This window comes from Pelophylax lessonae, assembly GCF_965119305.1.
Source record: "Pelophylax lessonae genome assembly, chromosome: 8".
Taxonomy (NCBI): Eukaryota; Metazoa; Chordata; class Amphibia; order Anura; family Ranidae; genus Pelophylax; species Pelophylax lessonae.
The window spans coordinates 162,510,649-162,535,418 of record NC_138775.1 but is presented as its reverse complement, the minus strand read 5'-3'; the positions used below and the strand labels follow the sequence as shown (position 1 = coordinate 162,535,418).

The 24,770-nt window shown below is 45.4% G+C and overlaps 1 protein-coding gene across 4 annotated transcripts in view; it reads right to left on the bottom strand.

Moving 5' to 3' along the window:
- Positions 1-21,215, bottom strand: part of CLCC1 (chloride channel CLIC like 1) — a 154,663-nt gene extending 133,448 nt beyond the window's left edge. For 2 of the 4 annotated variants that reach the window (XM_082266010.1, XM_082266013.1), the window contains exons 1-3: positions 21,145-21,215; positions 11,584-11,721; positions 3,033-3,143 (exon numbers count right to left, since the gene is read on the bottom strand). In XM_082266010.1, coding sequence (XP_082122136.1) covers positions 3,033-3,143; positions 11,584-11,712 — 240 coding nt within the window. In that variant the 5' untranslated portion in view covers positions 11,713-11,721; positions 21,145-21,215. Of the gene's footprint in view, positions 1-3,032; positions 3,144-11,583; positions 11,730-21,144 lie in introns of those variants that run through there. The other 2 variants (XM_082266012.1, XM_082266011.1) reach the window with 2 other exon arrangements.
- Positions 21,216-24,770: the final 3,555 nt, after the last annotated feature.

Genomic DNA, 24,770 nt, shown 5'->3' with positions numbered 1-24,770 from the left:
GACTCAAAAACAGATATTGCATATAAGCATAGTAGTCAGATGAGAGTCTAAATGTGGTATCACATTACACGATAGGTTTTATATTTTTTCCTGATATAACTCATTTTTAAAGAGGTTGTAAACTCGTTTTTGGGGTTTTTTTTTTTACACCCTGCAAGAGAAAGACATAATAAGCTAGTATGCATCGCATACTAGCTCATTATGCAATACTTACCTTAGAACGAGCCCCCGACGTGCCGTCCGCTCACCTCTATGACGGGCGACATGTCTAGTCGCCCATCTTCCGGGATCGCGGCATCTGGCCATCTGATTGGCCGGAGCCGCGGTGATGTCACTCCCGCGCACGTGCGCGGGAGCCGACAGTCACGGCACGGGGCTCTGAAGGAACGGAGCGAGCGGCTGTTCCTTCATAGCGCATGCGCAAGTGACGTCACTGGATGCATCGAAGGTAAATATCTCCTAAACGGTACAAGTTTAGGAGATATTTACAGTACCTATAGGTAAGCCTTATCATAGGCTTACCTATAGGTACAACTTGCAGAGGAGGGTTTACTTCCTCTTTAAAGGTGCCAAGTATAATAAAAGATAAAAATCTGTATTTAAATTATATGAAAACAATATTTTTAATGTTATGCTTTTTATCAATTACGGATAACTCTCCAAGTATTCATTCAGTTACGGTAAAAATATTTTTTTCCTTTTAGGAAAAAGGTTGTACAAAAAAAAAAAAAAAAAAAAAATTATAGAGATATATATATATATATATATATATTTATTTATTACACACACACACACACACACACACACACACACACACACACACACACACAGTTGTGTTCAAAATTATTCAACCCCCACTAAACAAGTGTCTTGCAGCAATCTATGGGTATCTTCGCCCATTCGTCATGGGCAAAAGCCTCCAGTTCAGTCACATTCTTAGGCTTGTGCACTGCAACTGCTTGTGCACTGCAAGTCCCACCAGAGGTTCTCAATCGGATTTAAGTCTGGTGACTGTGATGGCCACTCCAAAATGCTCCAGCCTTTAATCTGCAACCATGGACCGTGGACTTGGAGGTATGCTTGGGATCATTGTCCTGTTGAAAGGTCCAACGTCTCCCAAGCCTCAGGTTTGTGACGGACTGCATCACATTGTCATCCAATATCTCCTGGTACTGAAGATAATTCATGGTACCTTGCACACGCTGAAGCTTCCCTGTACCTGCAGAAGCAAAACAGCCCCAAAGCATGATTGACCCCCCGCCATGCTTCACAGTAGGCAAGGTGCTCTTTTCTTCATAGGCCTTGTTCTTCCTCCTCCAAACATAGCGTTGATCCATGGGCCCAAACAGTTCTAATTTTGTTTCATCAGTCCACAGAAAACTTCTGTGGTTTGTCCACATGACTTTTGGCATACTGCAGTCGACACTTCTTATTCTTTGGAGACAGCAAAGTGGTGGGAGCAGCATGATGTGAGGGGGACAGTGGAGGGAAGTATAGGGGGCAGTATGGGAGGGCAGCATGATGGGAGGGGGCAGTGGAGGGTAGTATAGAGGGAGTGTCCCTAGTGGGGGCAGTATGGGGGGAGCAGCATGATGGGAGGGGGGCAGTGGAGGGAGACAGTGTGCCAGGAGGGGGCAGTATGGTGGGCAGCATAATGAGAGGGGGGCAGTATAGGGGGGACAGTGTGCCAGAAGGGGCCAGTATGGGGGAGGCAGCATGATGGGAGGGGGGCAGTGGAGGGAAGTATAGGGGAACAGTGTCCCAGCAGGGGGCAGTATGGGAGAGCAGCATGATTGGAGGGGGACAGCGTGATGGGAGGGGGCAGTATGGGGGGGGGCAGTGGAGGGAAGTATAGGTGACAGTGTGCCATGAGGGGGCAGTATGGGAGGGCAGCATGATGGGAGGGGGACAGCCCAGTGGCAGGAACAGCCTTGAGACAAGAAGCAGGAGCAGAAGTCGGAGTGGGGGGGGGGCGGAGCTGGAAGGCAGTCGTAGGTATGGGTGACTGCTTGTCACTTGTTAACATCGTGAATACAGCTAGCAGGCTGTACCTAGGACCGCCTCCGACTCAGGCAGAGGTGTAGACAAACGTGACAGAGGACCTGCACGGGCCCCCTGCAGTACGGGGCCTGGTTGCGATTGCGACCCTTGTGACTCCTATAGTTATGCCGCTGAATAAACGTGATGTGGCTCAACCGATTTTTGAGCCCCCCTGGCCTGCGCCCTTATCAGAGGCCGGTTTTGCCAACTGCTTGGTACGCCCCTGGCTAACTTAAGTAAAAGGCAGTTAGGAAAATAACACATTTCCCCTGTGGTTGGACACAACACCCCCTCCTCCCCTTTCACAGCCAACTAACCATTTTCAGGGGACCAAAAGGTTTGGTTTTAACTTGGGAGATCCAATATAACAAAGAAGCAGAGTGACTGCTGCAGTGAATCCAGATCTGGGGGTCCAGTATGGCACTGACCTATAAAGTGGCTGATGTTTGCTGTTGGGGTAAACTTCCAAGATCTGAGGGTCCAATACAGTGATAGCGAACCTTGGCACCCCAGATGTTTTGGAACTACATTTCCCATGATGTTCATGTACTTTGCAGTGTAGTTGAGCATCATGGGAAATGTAGTTCCAAAACATCTGGGGTGCCAAGGTTCACCATCACTGGTCTAGTAGAACACTTACAGTAGCTGTTGATTGATGGTCATGCAGAATATGAGAAAATCTTTAGGGTCTTCAGTCAGCAGAGGTGGAGGGAGACATCCTAAGGATACTAATGTAAACTGGGCTTACTGTATACTTTGGGGTATAGCCAATAGTTGGAGTTGTGTCATGTTGATTTACCTGTCCAACCTATTGGCACAAATTCTACTCAGGGGGCTGCTTTTACCCCCATCAATATTGTGATGAAATATTACAATGAGGAGTTTGCTAAAATTGCCTTGTAATTACTACAAATTAAGTTATTATTCCAAGTAAATAAAACATGTAGCTACAGTATATATACAAAATATTAAGCACATAATATAACTCTTACTTTTTGCTTCCAGTTATTAGCGCTGGTTTTACAATCCAAGTGATCTAACTGGCAAGTGCATGGAGCTTGTTCCTTAGAATCGTCAATCGGAGTGGGTATTTCTGTGTGGTGCTAAAAGAGAAAAAAAATATCACAATATGCAAAGCAACACTGAAAATCTTTAAAAAGAAAAAGGATTTGCCTATAGTTCTACTTTAAAAGAAGAACTTTATTTTTATAAATGCTCTTATACTGTATACATGTAAAGTGTGAACTACACATAAACACTTGGATGATACTGGAGATTAGCCTCCTGTAGTCATTTAAAGGCAGGATTAAGACTGGAAGAGGGATGGTTCAGTCTCAGCCAATCAACAGACTATTGTTTTGAACACTTCTCAGTCTAACACGGTGGGCATGCTTTCAGGGAAGAACCAAGGCATGACCTCAGAGTGTGTCTACTTCTTCATTGTCCATCCATAGGCTGGGGTGAATCCTGCCCAAATAAGGGCTCATTCACTCTGTCCTGCAGCCCAAACTGCTGCTGCCCACGGTGTTTTAGGCTGGAGAGCAGTGAGGTGGGGGGTGGGGCCGTGTGGTGGGCAGTCTTTAAACAAAATTTAGTACAAACAGACACTTCATTCATATCTTTGCACAGAAGCATGGCGCGCTGCATTTTTATGCAGTGACATGCAGGGCCGAGCAGAGTGGTGCAATATTATATATAGATGTTGGCTGATATCAGACCGCTCTGGATCGCAGTGTGAAAATGCATTCTGGTCTGAACATGGCGCACAGAAAACTATCGCTCTGCATGGAAAAACACAGGTAGCTGCAACTTGCGTGAATGGGTCCTTAAAGGAGCTGTAAAGGCAGGTTTTTTTTTTTTTTTTATCTTAATACATTCTATGCATTAGTATAAAATGCCTTCAGTGTGCAGCAGCCCCCCTCAGCCCCCTAATACTTACCTGAGCCCCCTCTCTATCCAGCGATGTTCACGAGTCCCTCAGCCACCCAGGACTCTCCTTCCTAATTGGCTGAGACACAGCAGCGGCGCCATTGGTTCCCGCTGCTGTCAAAGTCAGTTAGCCAATCAGAAGAGGGAGGGGCAGGGCCGAATGGACACACAGAGCTGCAGCTCGGTTTGGGTGCCCCTATAGCAAGCTGCTTGGTGTGGGGGCCCTTAACTAGAGGTGCACCGAAATTTCGGCCACCGATAATTTCGGCCGAAAATGTGAGTATCCAATATTGGCCGATAAGGGGTTAAGGATGCCGAAAATGTATGTCCACTGATATTGGCCGGCCAGGTCCACTATCACTGCTATCCCCGGATTCAGGGGCGGTGTGCTGACAGTGTAGCACTACATTCTGCAGTGTGACTCCTTCCAGTACAGTGAGAGTCAGTGAGAGAGCAGAGCTGTCAGATCGGAGCTCTGATGTCGGGGATGGGCGGGCTGAAATGTGGAGCTCCTCCTCCCTTCCATCCACAGCCAGGCAGCATGCAGTAAAACACTCCTCCCCCGCCCGCCACATTTGACTGAGAACACCAGGAGATAGCTGCAAGGCTCTTGAAGGTATGACTAGAATTAGAGCAATGTCACATGGAATGCTGGTGGGCTGCAGTGTGTTCCAGATAGCGGTGTATTCAGGCATTGTGCAGGTTACTGATTAACCTCCTCTCCCCTCACTGCTTATGTTTTATCTCCCTGAGCTGTGCATTGCCTGATAACACTGATAAGATGAAGACACTGCAGGAACACATGGCTGTTAACCATTTCAGCTTCCATTCAGCTAGTTTGACCTCTGTGTGCTGCATGAGTTTTTTTATTTTATTTTTGGAGGATTTACTGTTGGTTCAGGTTAGAAGTTTCACAAACCCATTACCTGTTTACTGAACTCCACTAATCTTGAGCAGTTAACTGTTTGTAAGACAATTTTTATTTTGGAAATTGGATGTGCTGCTGTCTTCTGTCACTTTTACTGACTTAATCTTGCACAGCTGGTTTAAATAGAGTGGAGCAGCCCTGCTATACTATACTGATGATACTCTACCAATGGTATTAGTATTATGCAGCATGAGGGGTTAATGTATTGCCACTGCTGGTCACTGATGCATTAGTGACCGACCAGTGGTACTTAATTAACCCCTTTGTGCTGCATTAGTGCAACCAGTATCAGTGCAACCAGTGTTAATTAACACTGATACTGGTTGCACTAATGCAGCACAAAGGGGTTAATTAACTGCCACTGGTCGGTCACTAATGCATCAGTGACCAGCAGTGGCAATACATTAACCCCCTCATGCTGCATAATACAAATATCATTGGTAATTAACCACTTTACCACCGGAGGATTTTGCTGTCTTCCGTCCAGGCCACTTTTTGCGATTCGGCGCTGTGCGACTTTAACTGACAATTGCACGGTCGTGCGACGCTGTACCCAAACAAAATTTACGTCCTTTTTTTCCCACAAACAGAGCTTTCTTTTGGTGGTATTTGATCACCTGTGCGATTTTTACTTTTTGCGCTATAAACAAAAAAAGAGCGTTTATTTTGAAAAAATAACAATATTTTTCACATTTTTTTATATGAAATTCCCCCCCAAAAAAATGTAAAAATCAAATTTTTTTTTAATTTTTGGCCAATTTGTTTTATGCTACCTATGTTTAGTAAAAAAAAAAAAAATCGCAATAAGCGTATTTTGATTGGTTTGCGCAAAAGTTATTGCGTTTACTAACTAAGGGAAAGATTTCTGTAATTTTTGGTGTTTTTTTTTTAACGCGTAATGGCGGTGATCTGTGATTTTTTTTGCGGGACTGCGACATTGCGGCGGACAGATCGGACCCTTGACTGACATTTTTGACACTTTTGGGGGTACCAGTGACATTTCTACAGTAATCAGTGCTATATATATGCACTGTTACTGTAAAAATGACACTGGCAGGGAAGGGGTTAATTTTATTGGAGAGGGAGGGGTTCATGTATGCCTGGTGCTTACTGACGTGTGGGGGGGGGAGGTGACTGTGTGACAGAAGGACAGATCGGATGTCCAGCTATGCTGAACACTCCGATCTGTCACTCCCTGTCACTATGGAGATCCGCCCACTGTGTTTACACACAGCGAGCGGATCTCCAGACTCGATCCCCGACGATCGGGGCAGAGCAGCGGCAATCGCCGCTGCTCCTCCCCTGGCCCGACTCCCGCTGTGAATGAACACAGCGGGAGCGAGCCTCCGGCGGCGCGCGAGCGCCACCCACAAGGGGCGGAGTCCAGCGACGTAGGTCTACGTCGCTGGACGGGATCGCGGCACTTTGCCGCAGTAGCCTCCATGTGAGCGGGGCTAAAGTGGTTAAATTAGCCACTTGCCAACCCGTAACAGTACATATACTACATACTAACTACAGGTGTACATCGCTGCCTGTTTCTGTCGTATGCCCCTGTTCAATCCATTTTAAAATCATTTGGGGGGAAAAAAAAAGTCATTTTCGGTTTTCGGCCAAGGGCATCCTGCATTTTCGGTTTCGGCCCAGAATTTTCATTTCGGTGCATCCCTACCCTTAACCACTTTCCAACCGCTCACATGGGTACTACTGCGGCAAAGTGGTTTGTTATCGTCCAGCGACGTAGACCTACGTCGCTGGACTCCTCCCCTTGTGGGTGGCGAGCGTGCGCCGCCGGAGGCTCGCTCCCACTGTATTCAGTTACAGCGGGAGTCGGGCCAGGGGAGGAGTGGCGGTTATCACCGCCGCTCTTCCCCCGATCGTCGGGGATCGAGTGTGGAGATCCGCCCGCTTGTGTAAACAAAGCGGGCGGATCTCCTAAGTGTCAGGCAGGGTCAGATTGCAGGATTCAGCATAGCTGAACCTGCGATCTGTGCCCGTGTCACATAGTCCCCTCCCCCCACACACGTTAGTAAGCACCAGGCATACATTAACCCCTTGATCACCAATAAAAGTTAACCCCTTCCCTGCCAGTGTCATTTTTACAGTAACAGTGCATATTTATAGCACTGATTACTGTAGTAATGTCACTGGTAACCCCAAAAGTGTCAAAGATGTCAGTCAAGGGTCCGATCTGTCTGTCGCAATGTCGCAGTCCCGCAGAAAAAAAAAAAAAAAAAACGCAGATCGCCGCCATTACTAGTTAAAAAAAAAAAAAACCCAATAAAAATGACATAAATTTCCGTAGTTAGTAGCTGCGATAACTTTTGCGCAAACCAATGAAAATACAGTTATTGCGATTTTTTTTTTACCAAAAATATGTAGCAGAAAACAAATTGTCCCAAAATGTTAAAAAATTTAGATTTTTACATTTTTTTGGGGGGGGGGGGGGGAAATTTCATATAAAAAAATTTTGAAAAATATTGTTATTTTTTCAAAATTGTCGCTTTTTTTGTTTATAGCGCAAAAAGTAAAAATCGCACAGGTGATCAAATACCACCAAAAGAAAGCTCTATTTGTGGGGGAAAAAAGGACATAAATTTAATTTGGGTACAGCATCCCACGACCGCGCAATTGTCCGTTAAATTAACGCAGTGCCGAATCGCAAAATATGGCCTGGTCAGGAATAGGGTAAAATCTTCCGGTCTTAAAGCGGTTACAAATACGCTCATTGAGAATTTTTTTGTCAAAGACATGTAGCTAAATACATTTTGGCCTAAATATATGACAAAAATTGAATATATTGGATATTTTTTAACTGTCAAAGTAGAAAAATATTGTTATTTTTTCAAAATTGTCGCTTTTTTTTATTAATATCGCAAAAAATGAAAATCGCACAGGTGATCAAATACCACCAAAAGAAAGCTCTGTTTATGGTAAAAAAAAGGACGTAAATTTTGTTTGTATACGCATGACCGCGCAATTGTTAAAGTCGCACAGTGCCGAATCGCAAAAAGTGGCCTGGACGTAAGACAGCAAAATCCTCCAGTGGTAAAGTGGTTAAAAAAGAAAGGGAAGGAGAGGCCAGGAGCAACGAAGAGGGACCCAAGAAGAGGAGGATCTGGGCTGCTCTGTGCAAATTCACTGCACAGAGCAGGTAAGTATAACATGCTTGTTATTAATAAAAAAAAAAAAAACACGAGACTTAATCACTTTAAGGGTCCTTTCACACGAACGATCCGATCAGATCCGCCTGTCAGTTTTTAGGCAGACCTGATCGGATCCTCCATGCATCCCTATGGGGCAGCGGATGTCAGCGGAGACCTATCCGCTGATACCCGCATCCGATCCTGTCCGTGAAATCCGGACAGATGGAAACCCTATTTTCCATCCGTCCAGCAGATCAGATTGGATGGGATTGGATGAGAACGGATAGGCGGTCCATTCTCATCCGATTCCCCCATAGAGAGCAGCGGGTGTCTGACACCTCCCTCTCTGCACACATTGCAGAGACGGAGCTAAGTGAAGTGTTGTTTGCAGAGAGGTCCGGGATCTGAGCACAGGTACCTAGATCACAAGTCTAATTACAAGTCAGAACTACAAATCCTTTGGCAAGCAAAACAGTTTACATATTTGTATTTCAATTGTGTGTCTACGGTCTAACTTAGGAGATTTAAAGTATACGTCAAGCGCAAACTAAAAAAAAAAAAAAAAATTAAAGAAAAAAAACATATCAGCAAGACCGTTTTTTTTTTACTAAAAAGGTGAATTTGGCCTCTAAGGAATACAATTCGCATCTGCACAACAACTTGACATAATGATAAATAACTTTGTTTTTTTGGGGCAGGTGCCTCTGCGTTTTTGGAAAGGGTCAGGGACTTTTTTTCCTGCAAAATATAGTGTTTTGCATGTAATAGACTTCATTGGACCTGCATCCAAAATGCAAGTATTGCGGTTTAAACTGCGATTTTGCGTTTTTAATTCTGCCCAACAACAAATTTTCGAAATAAATAATAATAATAAAAAAAAAAAAAAACATTAAAAAAAAAAACGCATATCACTGTAAAAAAGACTTGGAAAGCCCAGCAAAAAGAACTACAGAAATGCATAAAAGCAACATGCATTAGGTGCGAATTGAGCCCTAGCCCTAGTTCACACTATAACCCGCATGTGAATTGCACAGAAATGCACCGCATTCATGTGCGATTCACGTGCAATTCAGTTCAGTGCAATTTGAATGGGCTCAAATTGCACCGCATCGAACCAAAGACACGCAGACACCTTTTTTGGAGCCTCACTGCAACCAGATTGCATGGTCCTTTTATAGCATGCGATCTGGCGTGATCTGGTGCAGGCAAATCGCATTTCCTTTCGCGATCAGTTTGGGGTGTCATTAGCTTTGTATTGACACCCGCATCAGATTGCAAACACAGTGCGGGTGCACCTCTTCCCCCGCTGCACGAGGGGACGGATGGATTGCTGGTAGATGGGGTGCTGGTCTGGCTGGAAATTGTTGGAACCTCCAGCTTGTCTATGGTCGAACGTAGTGGCCCAATCGTGCTCTTAATTTCCTTCTTGAAGGAGTTGCGCATGTCTTTAAAGGAACCCCTGTGATTCATTGGCCACCATTTTGTTGATGCATTTTTGGCATAATGTTTTTTTCCATTCTGGAGGAAACCTGTAAACACAAGAGGCACATGCCTTGCCGCTGGTCTTTGCCCTTTTCTCTCCTGGGGTCTTTGTCTGCAAATAAGCAGAAAGGACCCAGTGAGATGGGTGGTTGCCATACGCAAAACATGAATAACTGTTTGTACTGAGGTAAAGTTAGAGGAGACTCCAGAGGGCCCTGGCTTACCTTGGAGCTGTCCTAACAGGCAGGATCTGCAGGGTAGGATGGGGAAGCATCCAAAATGGTCAGCCTCAGAAAAAAACCTGCATAGGGGTCTTTTAACTGCTTCCTGCAAAGCTCCAGCCCCGCCTCCAGGTGACTCCATGCAGGTTGGTGGATGTACCTGCACTGCCATCTGCTCTCCTGGTATCCATATAGTCTGCTACTTCCTTAGGGAAGAGAGCCCATCCATCTTTCTCTTTTTTGTCTTTTCTTTTTGAAATTCGTGCTGCTGCCCGGAAGTGACGTCAGCGGAAGTTGCCCGCTCCTTTGCCCAACTTCCGCTTTCTCCAAGATGGCTGCGGACCGGAAGTGCTGTGAGGCTTTGGAAATGATGCGCCCGCCACCATTTTGCTCCTCCAGCAGCGTGGGCCGCCTGTTTCCTCTGTCAGCCAGAGGTATGGCCCCTGGACAGCCAGTGCCTGGGAGGATGCAGTGACCAATTAGCTGGCTCAATCCAGGTGCAGACTTTTGGGGGAGATGCCATTGACATCCTTTCCAGCTGGGGGGGGGGTTTGCATACCCCTCAGTAGGGATGAAACCTCAGGCAGAGGCCAGCTTACCCCAACATGCTGCCCCTATCCTGCACTACCCAAAGCCCACTGGGCTGTATGAGAGGCTGGCCAGGGAGTCCCCTGCAGCTAGCACAGACACTGGGAAAATAATAAAAACAGTTGCAGCTCCTGTGGATCTGGGGGAAACACAATCAAACTGAGGCAGAAGGTATAACTGACGTTTTTATTAGGGGTGCACCGATCCAACTTTTTTTTGTCCCGATACCGATATCTGGCATTGTATATGCCGATACCGGTACCGATCCGGAACTACATACATAAAGCATGCGGCTGCAGTACAGAGCAAAGCCGCTGCTTCATGTGTACGGCTCCTCCATTCACAGGCGGAGTGCATCTGATATCACTCTGCCTGTGAGCCGGCCCTATACAGGAAGTAGCGGCTCCGTGCAAATAAGGGACGGCTGAGCCGACATTTAGCAGACACCGCGGTAGGTTCTGCTGCAACAAAACTGGATCGGCCTGTGGATCTGGTAATGTTACCGATCCCCCGATCCAGCTATTGTGGCAGTATCAGCGCCGATATCCGATCCTAATATCGGATCGGTGCATCCCTAGTTTTTATAATGGTGGACTATTGTGTTTCCTGTTTCAGGTGGGAGGAGCCTATCTCTTAGATGCTGCTGTGGAGGACGATTAGAAAAAAAAATTTGGTTTCGGATATATTTTTGAACAATAAACTCTATTTTTCTGAAAGCTTTCAGTCCACTTTGCTTTTTTCTTTTGTCTGGTTTACCTGCCAATAAACAGCAAGTAAGCTGTAAAATATGTGATGCTTGGGGCAAAAATAGGTCTGTCTTCAGACACTTGGTAGATCACTTAGGCCCCTTTCACACGGGCGATCTGATCCGATCCGCTTGTCAGTTTTTCAGGCGGACCTGATCGGGTGCTCCATGCATCCCAATGGGGCAGTGGGTGTCAGCGGAAACATCTCTGCTGACACCCGCTGCTATCCGATCCGATCCTGTCAGTGAAATCCAGATGCATGGAAACCCTGATTTCCATCCCTCTGGAGGATCGGATGAGAATGGACAGGCAGTCCGTTCTCATCCGATCCTCCCCATAGAGGACAGCGGGGATCTGACAGCTCCCTCTCTGCACACAGCTGTCACCCGCCTGCTCAGCGGGGATCGACGGATCGATCCCCCGCTGAGCAGAACGGACTCCGTCAGGCGGTGCGCCCGTGTGAAGGGGCCTTAGTGTCACTCTAATACATTGCTGACCAGTCATACCTGTTTATGGTGCTTCATTTTGCCAGCAGCTGCATCATAATTAAGCATGTCTGTGGGATCAATCCAGTCATCATCTTGATATTCCCCATAGCAGGTTACCAGGCAGGAGAGAATCAGGAACAAATGCATCTTTAGGACCTGGTGAAAAACAGAACATTTACAAATGGAAGCTATTTGTAACAATTACTTTTCTACCAAGCAGTGAGTTTACTGCAAAAAATGGCAGATCACACAATCCTGTATAAAAAGAAAAGAGTACCTGTTTAATGTCAGTAGCACTAGAGGGGTCTTGCACCCATTAGCGGTATATTTTAAGTGAGCTCCATTACCCTCATTGCTGTCATCCTAGATGTTTCAAGGTCCCCCCGTGCTTCATTGGGCGTTTTCAGCTTGGCAGAAATACACTACAGTCCATTTAACATGATTTCCTATGGGTCACGTTCATATCTAAGTTTTCAAACGATGTGTTTTTTGAAAAGGGTCAGGGACTTTTTTGCCCGCAGCAGGCTGGGTTTTTAGTTCCATAGACTTCAATGGAAACACAACAGAAATGCATCAAAAATGCAGTGCTTGGGTTTTTGATGCGTTTCTCCTTCATGACAACAGACACCTCCCAAAAACCCAAAACACATCAAAATCGTGTGTCAAACAAACGCAAAACACACCAGAAAAATGCATCAACTGCAATCTAAATATGTGTGAACCTAGCCTAAGTGTATTTTAGTCCATAACAGGGGCAATCAAGTCCATGGGAAATATAATAAAGAATAATACAGTTCACACCAGCAAGCCTTTTAGTGCAGGGAGATAGAGATCCACCACCAGGTACTCATCAATACACTTTTACCAGATGGCTAGACCTAAACAGGTCATATATTGCAGGTAGCAGGTAACCGAGACCAGGGCTCTGATACACAAGGAAATCTCTCCCAGCTTGTTGCAATAGCCAGCGATGTCACTCATTATTCCTCTCACTCCTCTGCTGCCACTTCTAGCAAAGTCTTCTCTCTACTTCCGAAGTAGAGCAACAAGCTGGGAGAGATTTATTTTTGTGCATTAGAGCCCTGGTCTCGGTTACCTGCTACCTGCGATATATGACCTGTTTAGGTCTAACCAATCTTTAAGAGTGTATTGATGAGTACCTGGTGGTGGATCTCCATCTCCCTGCACTAAAAATGGCACTTTTCCACTGCAAGTACCGGCTCGGCTCTACTCGGCCCTGCTTGGCCCGGTTTGCTTTTCCACTGCTAGTACCGCATGGTACGGTATGGTTTGCTTTTCCACTAAAGTAGTACTAAAGCTAACTGGGTGGGATAACAACGGGGTGGGTGGGATTCTCTGACCAATCAGTGGCTAGTATTGACTGCATGCAAAGGATTGTGGGATATGGTACCAGTTTGGTACCTGTTGGAACCACAATCGAGTAGGTACTGTTTTTTCAGAGCCGTACTGTGCCGTACCGTTCGGTTCCATGCAGTGGAAAAGCGCCGCCGTACCGTCCCGTACCAAACCATTCCTACACTATACCATGCGGTACCAGCAGTGGAAAAGCACAAAAGCGCGCCAAACCGTTCGGTTCCATGCAGTGGAAAAGCGCCATAAGGCCCCTTTCACACAGGCCGTTCAGATCCGCCTGTCAGTTTTTTTGGCAGATCTGAACGGTCCCCCCATGCATCCCTATGGGGCATCGGATGTCAGCGGAGACATGATCCTTCAAATCTGGACGGATGGAAACCCTATTTTCCATCCGTCCAGCGGATGGGATCGGATGATCCGTTCCCATCAGATTCCCCCATAGAGATGTATGGGGCTCTGACAGCTGTGTCTCCGCACACAGCGCGGAGAACAGCTGTCATTCTCCTGCTGTTCTGCCGATCCGCCGATCTCCCGCTGAGATAAACGGAGTCCGTCCGACGGACGGATAGTGTGAAAGGGGCCTTAGGCTTGCTGGTGTGAACTGTATTATTCACGTGGATTCTTTATTATATTTTCCATGGACTTGATTGCCCCTGTTATGGACTAGCGCTACACCTTCACTTATATTGCTTAATGATTTTTATTCAGAATCTTTGTGTTAGCTGCTTCTGGTTCTATATTATATATTGTACTAATTATTTGAGCTTAGCGCAGCAATACGTTTAAGATAAGGGCTCTTTCACACAGGCGCTCCGTATGTCCGTATTTCATCCCATTTTTTTTCGGATGATATACAGACATAATGCATGTCAATGGGATTGCGGATGTCAGCGGATGACCATCCACTGACATCCGATTTTCCTCCTTTCAGTTCTGTTCCGTTTTTTGGAACAGAAGAGAACCCTATTTTTCTTCCGTTTAAAAAGCGGAAAGGAAGCAAAATCTGATGTCAGCGGTGTCATCTGCAATCCCCATAGACATGCATTATGTCCGTATATCATCCGCAAACGGATGGGAGGACATGCGGACATATGGAGCGGATGACACAAGTGTCATCCATGTCCGTGAAAAAAAAAAAAAAAGTGCCGCAGCGGAATAAAAAAAAAAAAAAAAATCGGAGCGGCCGTGTGAAAGAGCCCCAAGTGTATTTTATACTGAAATAAAGATGTGCAAATGCAAAAAATTACAATTACCATTTTTTTTCTTTAACCACTTTACCGCTAAGTACTTGAATAGTACTGCGGCAAAGTGGCTCTTGTAGGTCTGACGACGTAGACCTACGTCGCCAGACTCCTCCCCTGTAGGCGGCGCTCGTGCGCCGCCGGAGGCGCGCTCCCGCTGTTTTCATTCACAGCGGGAGTCGGGCCAGGGGAGGAGCAGCGGCGATCGCCGCTGCTCTGCCCCAATCGTCAGGGATCTAGTGTGGAGATCCGCCCGCCTGTGTAAACACAAGCGGGCGGATCTCCTCAGTGACAGGGAGTGACAGATCGGACTGTTCAGCATAGCTGGACATCCGATCTGTCCTTGTCTCACACAGACACCTCCCCCCCCACACGTCAGTAAGCACCAGGCATACATTAACCCCTCCCTCTCCAATAAAATTAACCCCTTCACTGCCAGTGTCATTTTTACAGTAACAGTGCATATGTATAGCACTGATTACTGTAGTAATGTCACTGATACCCCAAAAGTGTCAAAAATGTCAGTCAACGGTCCGATCTGTCCGCCGCAATGTCGCAGTCCCGCAAAAAAAAAAAAAAAAAAATCGCAGATCGCCGCCATTACTCGTTAAAAAAAAAAAACACCAAAAATGACATAAATCTTTCCCTTTGTTAGTAAACGCAATAACTTTTGCGCAAACCAATCAAAATACGCTTATTGCAATTTTTTTTACCAAACATGGGTAGCAGAAAACAAATTGGCCAAAAATTAAAAAAAAAAATTGGTTTTTACATCTTTTTTGGAGGGAATTTCATATAAAAAAATGTTAAAAATATTGTTATTTTTTCAAAATAAACGCTCTTTTTTCGTTTATAGCGCAAAAAGTAAAAATCGCACAGGTGATCAAATACCACCAAAAGAAAGCTCCGTTTGTGGGAAAAAAAGGACGTAAATTTCGTTTGGGTACGGCGTCGCATGACTGCGCAATTGTCAGTTAAAGTCGTACAGCGCCGAATCGCAAAAAGTGGCCCAGACGTAAGACAGCAAAATGCTCTAGTGGTAAAGTGGTTAAATCTACAGGTCCTCTGCTTTGAGGGTCGGTTCACACCATTAAAACGCACTCCGAATGCATTCTTGCCTATGGTTCACACCACAAATACTCACTCTGGATTACAGCTGCACAATTAATCTTTAAAAAATAATTAATTATTAAATCTTAAAAAAAAAAAAATAAATAAAATTGCGATCTTGATTCACCTCCCCCCCCATGATCTTAAAATGGCACGTCCTTGATTCATACAGTGCTGTTCTCTGCTCACTCACATCTGTAAAAAAAGAGCCTCAAATGTTAAAAGCAAAGTTCCGCCTCCCCCTCCAAAAATTAAAAGTCAGCAGCTACACATACTGTACACATACTGTAGCTGCTGACTTTTAATATTAGGACACTTACCTGTCCTGGAGTCCAGCGTAACGGCACCGCAACCGATGTTTCCATCGGCTGTCGGGTGATGCTGCCGCCATTGCCGGTAAGGAACCCGGCAGTGAAGCCTTGCGTCTTCATGGGTGGGTCCCTACTGAGCATGTGCAAAGCACGCTGCACATTCCTGTTGACTCTGCGTCGGAGGAGGGGGCCGAGCTTCCGAGGGACGGCGCCGTATCCCAGAGGTGGGGAAGGGTACCTGTCAAAAACATGTACCCGTTACCCCCTCCCCCCTGAAAGGTGCCAAATGTGGCACCGGAAGGGGGGGGGGGGCGATGAAGCAAATGAGCTGAAGTTCCACTTTTGGGTGGAACTCCGCTTTAATCAACATTGCTAAGGCTGCAAGATACATTGTAAAACATTGTTTATAGTTATCATTTTGTTCTTTTAGATCAAAGGAATGAACTTCCATCTGTAGAGGACAGTTTAACCTCTTAAAGACTAAGGCTGGCCATACATGTTAAATTTTCTTGTACAATTTTACAAGCTAAAAAAAGTACATGCGTTTCTTTTTTGGCAGATTACAAGCGTTTTCGTTAGATGTCAATGCCTGCCTTTAAACACCTGCAAAAAAACGCCTGAAAAACGCCCCAAAAAAAAAACACCCAAAAATGATCCGGTCAGGTGTGAATGGAGCCAAAGCCTTTTTCTGACACTTGTTGCTTACAAGTTAAAATCAGTATTTTTTTGCTAGAAAGTTAGTTAAAACTAGTGGTGCACGGAAATTTCGGCAACCAAAATTTTCAGATAAAAAAAAGTTAAAAGATGCCGAAAATTAATGGGCCCCGTGAGGAAGGGGAGCGAAGCGCAGGTGAAGTGCGAGCGGCCGCTAATATCTATAACAAAGTTGTCAGGCAGTATCTCTGCTTTGTTCCTCTGCCGGGCGCTTTATTCTGAGCTACACTGGTTGCTAGGATGGCCAGCCGACTGGCGTCTAGCAACCAGTGACGTCCAGAGGAGAGGACCCAGAATAAAGAGTGGAGGAGCATCTTCCTCGTCCCCCTCCACGCCTATTGCAGAATGGCTCCACCCACCTGTGCTGCGGAATCTCTCGCTCTCTCTCTCCTTGCTCTCATCAAGCAGCAGCCTAATAGAGATGATATTAAAAGTAATTACCTCAAAATCAATATTACCCCTCCACCTTTTTCCCCTTAAAAAAAAAAAAAAGAATAAGGGCTCTTTCACACGGGCGGTCCGATCAGATCCGCCTGTCAGTTTTTTAGGCGGATCTGATCGGATCCTCCATGCAGCTCTATGGGGCAGCGGGTGTCAGTGGAGACACCTCCGCTGACACCCGCTGCCATCCGCATCCGATCCTGTGCTGAAATCTGGACGGATGGAAACCCTATTTTTCCATCCGTTCAGTAATCGGAGCGGAGCGGATCTGATGAGAGCGGACAAGCGGTCCGCTCTCATCCGATCCCCCATAGAGGGCAGCGGGTGCTGAGACACCTCCCTCTCCGCTCTGCAAGCGGAGACGGAGCTGTCATCCGCCGGCTCAGCGGGGATCGCGGATCGATCCCTGCTGAGCAACACGGATCTGCCTACGGAGGCGGACCGTGTGAAAGAGCCCTAAGATTTCAGAAATAATTAAGCCTCCCCCCACATACAGATACACACATTCCAGATTAATTACCCCATCTAATGCTGTAATAATTGGACTGGTGAGCTATTGGCTATGGACAGGTACACAGGCTGGGCTCCAATGGTTAATGTGCAGGGGAGGGATGCCGGGTTGTTCATGCTGTTAATTACAATTATTAATTCAGTATCTTTTAATTATTAATTCAGTATCTATATATTCATTATCAGTGTGCTGCATTATTGCAACCAGTGTCAGTGCAACCAGTGTTAATTAACACTGACACTGGTGCCACTAATGCTGCACAAAGGGGTTAATTAACTGCCACTGGTCGGCCACTAATGCATCAGTGACCAGTGGCAATACATTAACCCCCTCATGCTGCATAAGACAAATACCATGGGTAATTAACCTCGCCTACTATTTCAAAATCATTTCGGGATAAAAAGTAATTTTCGGTTTCGCTTTTCGGCCAAGGGCATCCTGAATTTTCGGTTTCTGTTTCGGCCCAGAATTTTCATTTCGGTGCACCCCTAGTTAAAACCCCCAAACATATATTATATATATGTATATATATATATATATACATAGAGTGACGTCATTGCGGCTCCGGCCAATCATCGCGCCGGAGCCGTCTCTTCCAGCCAATCACCGCGCCGGAGCCGCCGAACCCGGAAGAGACGGCGAGGGATCATGGCAGCGCCCGCAGCGATGTCCGGGGGTCCGTGTCGGGGCTTCGTTCTAAGGTAAGTAATACATAATGAGCTAGTATGCGATGCATACTAGCTCATTATGCCTTTGTCTTGCAGGTTTTTTTTTTTTTTTTTTTTGAACTTTGGGTTTACAACCGCTTTAAATAAGAACACGTGTGTTCCAGTGCACTTTTCCCCCTTAAATAAGAACACATGTGTTCCAGTGCACTTTTCCCCCTTAAATTAGAACACGCGTGTTCAAGTGCATTTTTTCCCTCTTAAGCCCCGTACACACGTAGCGATTGTCGGCCGTAAATATTCGGCCGCCAAACGATCAGCTGATTGTCGGCTTGTTAGTATGATGCTTCCGACAGCGCATTTTCGGCCGAACAGAATCTGTAGTGCAGACTTTAAAATATTTGTTGGCCGTCACCAGAACGGCCGATTGTTCGCTGGTCAGTACAGAATTCGGCCGACAAACAGCAGATTAGCAAGACTGGGCATGCTCAGAAAAGAAAAAAAACACACGGAAAGTTAACCATCACATGACATCACTTCTGCAGTCGGCTGTTGTTGGCCGACAAAATTCGTGTGCAGTCTTTAGCACTTTTCAGCCGACAGGATAGCACCGGACAAAAGACGGCCGATCGTTCAGCCGACATTCGGTACGCGTGTACGGGGCTTTAAATAAGAATACGTGTGTTCCAGTGAATTTTTTCCCCCTTAAATAAGAACATGTGTGTTCCAGTGCATTTTTCTTTCTCCCCTTAAATAACAACAACATGTGTGTTCCAGTGCATCCCCCCCCCTTAAATAAGAACATGTGTGTTCCAGTGCATTTTTTCCCCCTTAAATAAGAACATGTGTGTTCCAGTGCATTCCCCCCCCCCCTTAAATAAGAACATGTGTGTTCTAGCGATGCACCGAATGTTCGGCAACCGAAATTATTCGGCCGAAAATAGCCAAAAAAAGCACTTTCGGGGTTCGGCCGAATAAGTAAATAGGCCAAATAAATTTTGCCGAACAATGAAGTTTTTAACTCCCTCCCATCCGCGCTACAGCCTATATACGGCTGCAGCGCGGACTTGAAAGACTCTCCCCGCGCGCTCCCGCGAGCGCGCATCGGGGAGAATCTGTGTCGGCCGTGTCCCTTCGGTATTCGGCCTTCGGCCAAGCATTTCATTATTACAGTAATCCCCCGCTACATCGCGGTTCAGTTTTTGCGGTCCCGGTAATTCGCGGTTTTTTTTGTAATGTTATTTTACTATATAAATCATTAAAAATGAAAGATTTTTGTGTTTTTCATAGCTCTTGCTCTGTCTCTAAGTATCTTTTATGTGTTTAAATGAGTTTCTATTGTTTTAAAAGTGTGTTTAAAGACCTTAAAATGCTTTTACACGTACAGTGACCGTAAAAAAATCATGCCTACAATGCATTTTAATAGGGTTTTTCTATTTCGCGGAATTTCACTTTTCGCGGCTGGGTCCGGAACGTAACCCCCGCAATGGAAGGGGGTTTACTGTATTCGGCTTCGGCCAAGAATTTCATTTCGGTGCATCCCTAGTGTGTTCCAGTGCATTTTTTCCCCCTTAAATAAGAACATGTGTGTTCCAGTGCATTTTTTCCCCCTTAAATAAGAACATGTGTGTTCCAGTGCATTTATTTCCCCTTAAATAAGAACATGTGTGTTCCAGTGCATTTATTTCCCCTTAAATAAGAACACGTGTTTTCCAGTGCATCCCCCCCCCCCTTAAATAAGAACATGTGTGTTCCAGTGCATTCCCCCCCCCCCTTAAATAAGAACATGTGTGTTCCAGTGCATTCCCCCCCCCCCCCTTAAATAAGAACACGTGTTTTCCAGTGCATCCCCCCCCTTAAATAAGAACATGTGTGTTCCAGTGCATTCCCTCCCCCCCCCTTAAATAAGAACATGTGTTCAAGTGCATCCCCCCCCCCCCTTAAATAAGAACATGTGTGTTCCAGTGCATTATCCCCCCCCCCCCTTAAATAAGAACACGTGTGTTCCAGTGCATTTATTTCCCCTTAAATAAGAACACGTGTGTTCCAGTGCATTTTTTCCCCCTTAAATAAGAACACGTGTGTTCCAGTGCATTTTTGATGCATTATTCTGTGCTCCAGTACAGTTCAGTGCAGAGAAAATGCGGCATGTGCGACTTTTTTTTTTTTTTTTTTCTGGAACGCACTGGTGTGAACTACGCCATTTAAAAAACATATACAGTAAACCCCCCCTCCATTGCTGAGGTTAAGTTCCAGACCCACCCGCAATAAGTGAAAGTGAAAATCCGCAAAATAGAAATTTCCTATTTAAATACACCCTAGGAATGTTTTTATAACTTTCACTGTACTTTTAAAAGCATTTTAAAGGTCTTTAAAGACACTTTTATAGAAACCCATTAAGGCTCGGTTTCCACTAGTGCGACTTGCGGTGCGACTTGACACATGTCAAGTCGCACAGCAAGTCAAAACCCATTGTTTTCAATGGGGCCCGTTTCCACTGCCGCGGCTTCAGTTGCCGCGACCTCAAAAGTAAATCGTGTACTACTTTTGAGCGCGACTTCCCTCTATATATGAGGGACAAGTCTAACTGAAGCCGCGGTTTACTTTTGCTACGAAGTCGTGCTAGAAGTAGCACGACTTCGTAGCCGCACTAGTGGAAACCTAGCCTTAAACACATAAAAGATACTGAGAGGCAGAGCAAGAGCAATGGAAAACAAAAATATTGAATGATCAATGATTTAATTAATAAAACAATAGTAATAGGTCTTACAGAAAAAAAAAAAAAACGCAATATACCGGGACCGCGAAAATTGAACCGCGACAGGACAGGGGTTTACTGTAACCCAAATTTTAATGCATTTTTGATTTAAAAAAAAAATAAAGAAAAAATAAGCGCACTGGACCAAATTTAATAAGAACTGGCCCTTTAAAAAATATATAAAGTTTATTTTATTTTATTTTAGGGGGGGGGGGTATGTAAACTTCTACATTTATATTTTTAAACACGTGCAAAAATGTATGTGGCAGCAGACATCATATGGGACTTTCCCATAGCCATGCCAGTGAGATCTGAGCCCTGGATTAGAGAATTCCAGTGATCGGCCACTCGCCATGTGATGGCAGCAGTGTAATGATTACATCACACTAACGTGCGACCCTTATCTGTTGTGACATCATAAACCTGCACCCGTAGAGCAATGTATTGTACTTACCTTCACACAAGCAGCCGCCTAGTTACAGCCAGGTGTTAGGCGAGTCCAATAGCGGGATCCGTATTCCGTCCTCTCGTTCTACAGTTATATATCTCTTCTTCCTAGAAACCGAAACTAATTCTCAGACCTCTCCACAGATCACCTGACCCTCCAAGAGCCAATCCTCATTGTGTGACCACCTCATAGATCACGTGACTGCAAAGCGGAAGTGTATGTAGCTGTAATGGAAGTGACAGTTCCAACGGTGCTGCGATCACTACATGATATTAAAGTCCAATCCCCGATTTTACTGGAGATCACACTATTAGTACCCTGCCCAGCTAGCTGTTCATCAGGGCCAGTCAGTCAAGAGACATAAAACGCTTCCTTTACAGTTCATAAATACTGTACACCCCTATCATTTACCTCTTGTACAAATCCATAGCTCCCAACTGTCCCTGATTTGGAACAAAGTCCCTCTGTCCCCCTTGCCTCCTCATTTGTCCCTCATTTTGATCTGATCCATATAGTTGTATATGAAATGCCCAATTTATATTTTAAAAAGTGTTTCCAGTGCTAAACCTTTCATCCAATTTCTAAATTGCTGCACTTGTTGGTTTAACCAATACTTTTTCTGTGTGTAATTCTCCTTTAAGGGGGGTGGGGCGGGGGGTGTGTCCTATGACTACATACTTTTGCTAAAAGGTGTCCCTCATTCCCATCTCAAAAAGCTGGGAGGTATGCAAATCTACACTTTATTAAAGCAGAGTTCCGGCCTCAAATAACTTTTTTTTTTTTTTTTACGAAAAATACCCCTATAATACTAATCCATCGCCCATTACAGAACCGCTATTTTTATACTTACAAGGTGTATAGTATTGGATTTTAGTCAAAATCTTACCTTTAACCACTTTACCGCTGCTCACTGAGCTGCTACTGCAGCAAAGTGGTTCGTTATCGTCTGGCGACGTAGACCTACGTCGCCAGACACTACCCTTTCTCGGCGGCGCGGGCGCACCGCCCGGGGGCTCGCTCCCGCTGTATTCAGTCACAGCGGGAGTCGGGCCAGGGGAGGAGCAGAGGTGATCATCGCCGCTCTTCCCCGATCGTCGGGGAATCGAGTGTGGAGATCCGCCTGCTTGTGTAAACAAAGCGGGCGGATCTCCTAAGTGACAGGCAGGGTCAGATTTCAGGGTTCAGCATAGCTGAACCTGCGATCTGTCCCTGTGTCACTCAGTCACCTCCCCCCACACACATCAATAAGCACCAGGCATACATTAACCCCTCCCTCTCCAATAAAATTAACCCCTTCCCTGCCAGTGTCATTTTTACAGTAACAGTGAATATGTATAGCACTGATTACTGTAGTAATGTCACTGGTACCCCCAAAAGTGTCAAAAATGTCAGTCAAGGATCCGATCTGTCCGCCGCAATGTCGCAGTCCCGCAAAAAAAAATCGCAGAAAACACCAAAAACACCAAAAATGACAGAAATCTTTCTCTTAGTTAGTAAACGCAATAACTTTTGCGCAAACCAATCAAAATATGCTTATTGCGATTTTTTTTTTTTTTTACCAAAAATATGTAGCAGAAAACAAAGTGGCCTAAAATGATAAAAAAATTAGATTTTTACATTTTGGGGGGGGGGGGGGGAATTTCATATAAAAAAATGTGAAAAATAATTGTTATTTTTTCAAAATTTTCGCTCTTTTTTTGTTTATAGCGCAAAAAGTAAAAACCGCACAGGTGATCAAATACCACCAAAAGAAAGCTCTGTTTGTGGGAAAAAAAGGACGTACATTTTATTTGGGTACGGCGTTGAATGACTGCGTAATTGTCAGTTAAAGTCGCACAGTGCCGAATCGCAAAAAGTGGCCCAGACGTAAGACAGCAAAATCCTCCGGTGGTAAAGTGGTTAACCACTTGCCGACCGCCGCACGACTATTTACAGTCAGCCCCTACTGGGCAAAGCGACGTAGTACTACGTCACTCGCCCACAAGCCTCTAGGGGGCGAGCGTGCGCCGCCGGAGGCGCGCTCCCGCCCCCTGCTCGTTCAGTAACATCCCCTCGCGAGTGACCGCATCTCCGATGTCTGTCGGCCACTCGCGATCTCCCGCTGGAGAGGGAGAAAGGCAGGCGGCTGATGTAAACACAGCCATCTGTCATTCTCCCTGAAGTAACTGCAGAGACTGTACGATCCTGCTATGTAGGATCGTATGTCTCTGTGGTTACATCACTAGCAAAGCCCCCCCCACAGTTAGAATCACACCCCTAGGGATACATTTAACCCCTTGATCACCAATAAAGTTAACCCCTTCCCTGTCATTTTTACAGTAACAGTGCATATGTATAGCACTGATTACTGTAGTAATGTCCCTGGTACCCCCAAAAGTGTCAAAAATGTCAGTTAGGGGTCCGATCTGTCCGTCGCAATGTCGCAGTCCTGCAAAAAAAAAATCGCAGATCGCCACCATTGCTAGTTAAAAAAAAAAACAATAAAAATGACATAAATCTTTCCCGTAGTTAGTAAACGCAATAACTTTTGTGCAAACCAATCAAAATATGCTTATTGCGATTTTTTTCACCAAAAATATGTAGCAGAAAACAAATTGGCCTAAAATGTTAAAAAATTTAGATTTTTACTTTTTTTTTGGCGGAATTTCATATAGAAAATGTGAAAAATATTGTTTTTTTTCACAATTGTCCCTCTTTTTTTGTTTATAGAGAAAAAAGTAAAAATCGCACAGGTGATCAAATACCACCAAAAGAAAACTCTGCTTGTGGAAAAAAAAGGACGTCAATTTCATTTGGGTACAGCGTCGCACGACCGCGCAATTGTACGTTAAAAGTCACGCAGTGCCGAATCGCAAAATAGGCCCTGGTCTTTTGAGCAGCCAAATCCTTAAAGAGGAAGTAAACCCTCCTCTGACACTTTTACCTATAGGTAAGCCTATGATAAGGCTTACTTATAGGTACTGTAAAGATCTCCTAAACATGTACCGTTTAGGAGATATTTACCTTACATGCAGCCAGTGACGTCACTGGCGCATGCGCTCTGAAGGAACGGTCGCTGGTGCCGTTTCTTCAGAGCCCCGTGCCGTGACTGTTGGCTCCTGCACGCGTGCGCGGGAGTGACGTCACCGCGGCTCCAGCCAATCAGATGGCCGGATGCCGCGATGCCGTAAGACGGGCGACTGGACATGTCGCCCGTCATACAGATGAGCGGGCGGCACGGCGGGGGCTCGTTCTAAGTTAAGTATTTCATAATGAGCTAGTATGCGATGCATACTAGCTCATTATGTGTTTCTCTTACAGGTTTAAAAAAAAAAAAAAAAGTTGTACGAGTTTACAACCTCTTTAAGTGGTTAAAAACGATGTCTGGGCGCAGCCATCTTGGATGTGGGCATCTGAAGCCGCAAGGGTAATCTGCTGTGTCCTTCTTCCTGATTCCAGGGAGTGTTCTGGGAGTTCTTCCTGATTCCAGCCTCCTGGGAGTGATGACAGCTCCCAGGATGCAATGCAAAGGCGGAAGTGATGTCAGTGGCCGTGGCCACAGAGGGGGGAGAAGGAGGAAGTACAATCAAAAATGCCCTGAAAATAAGGTAAGGGACCCCCGAAAAAAAAATGAAAATGCCCAATTGTTGATC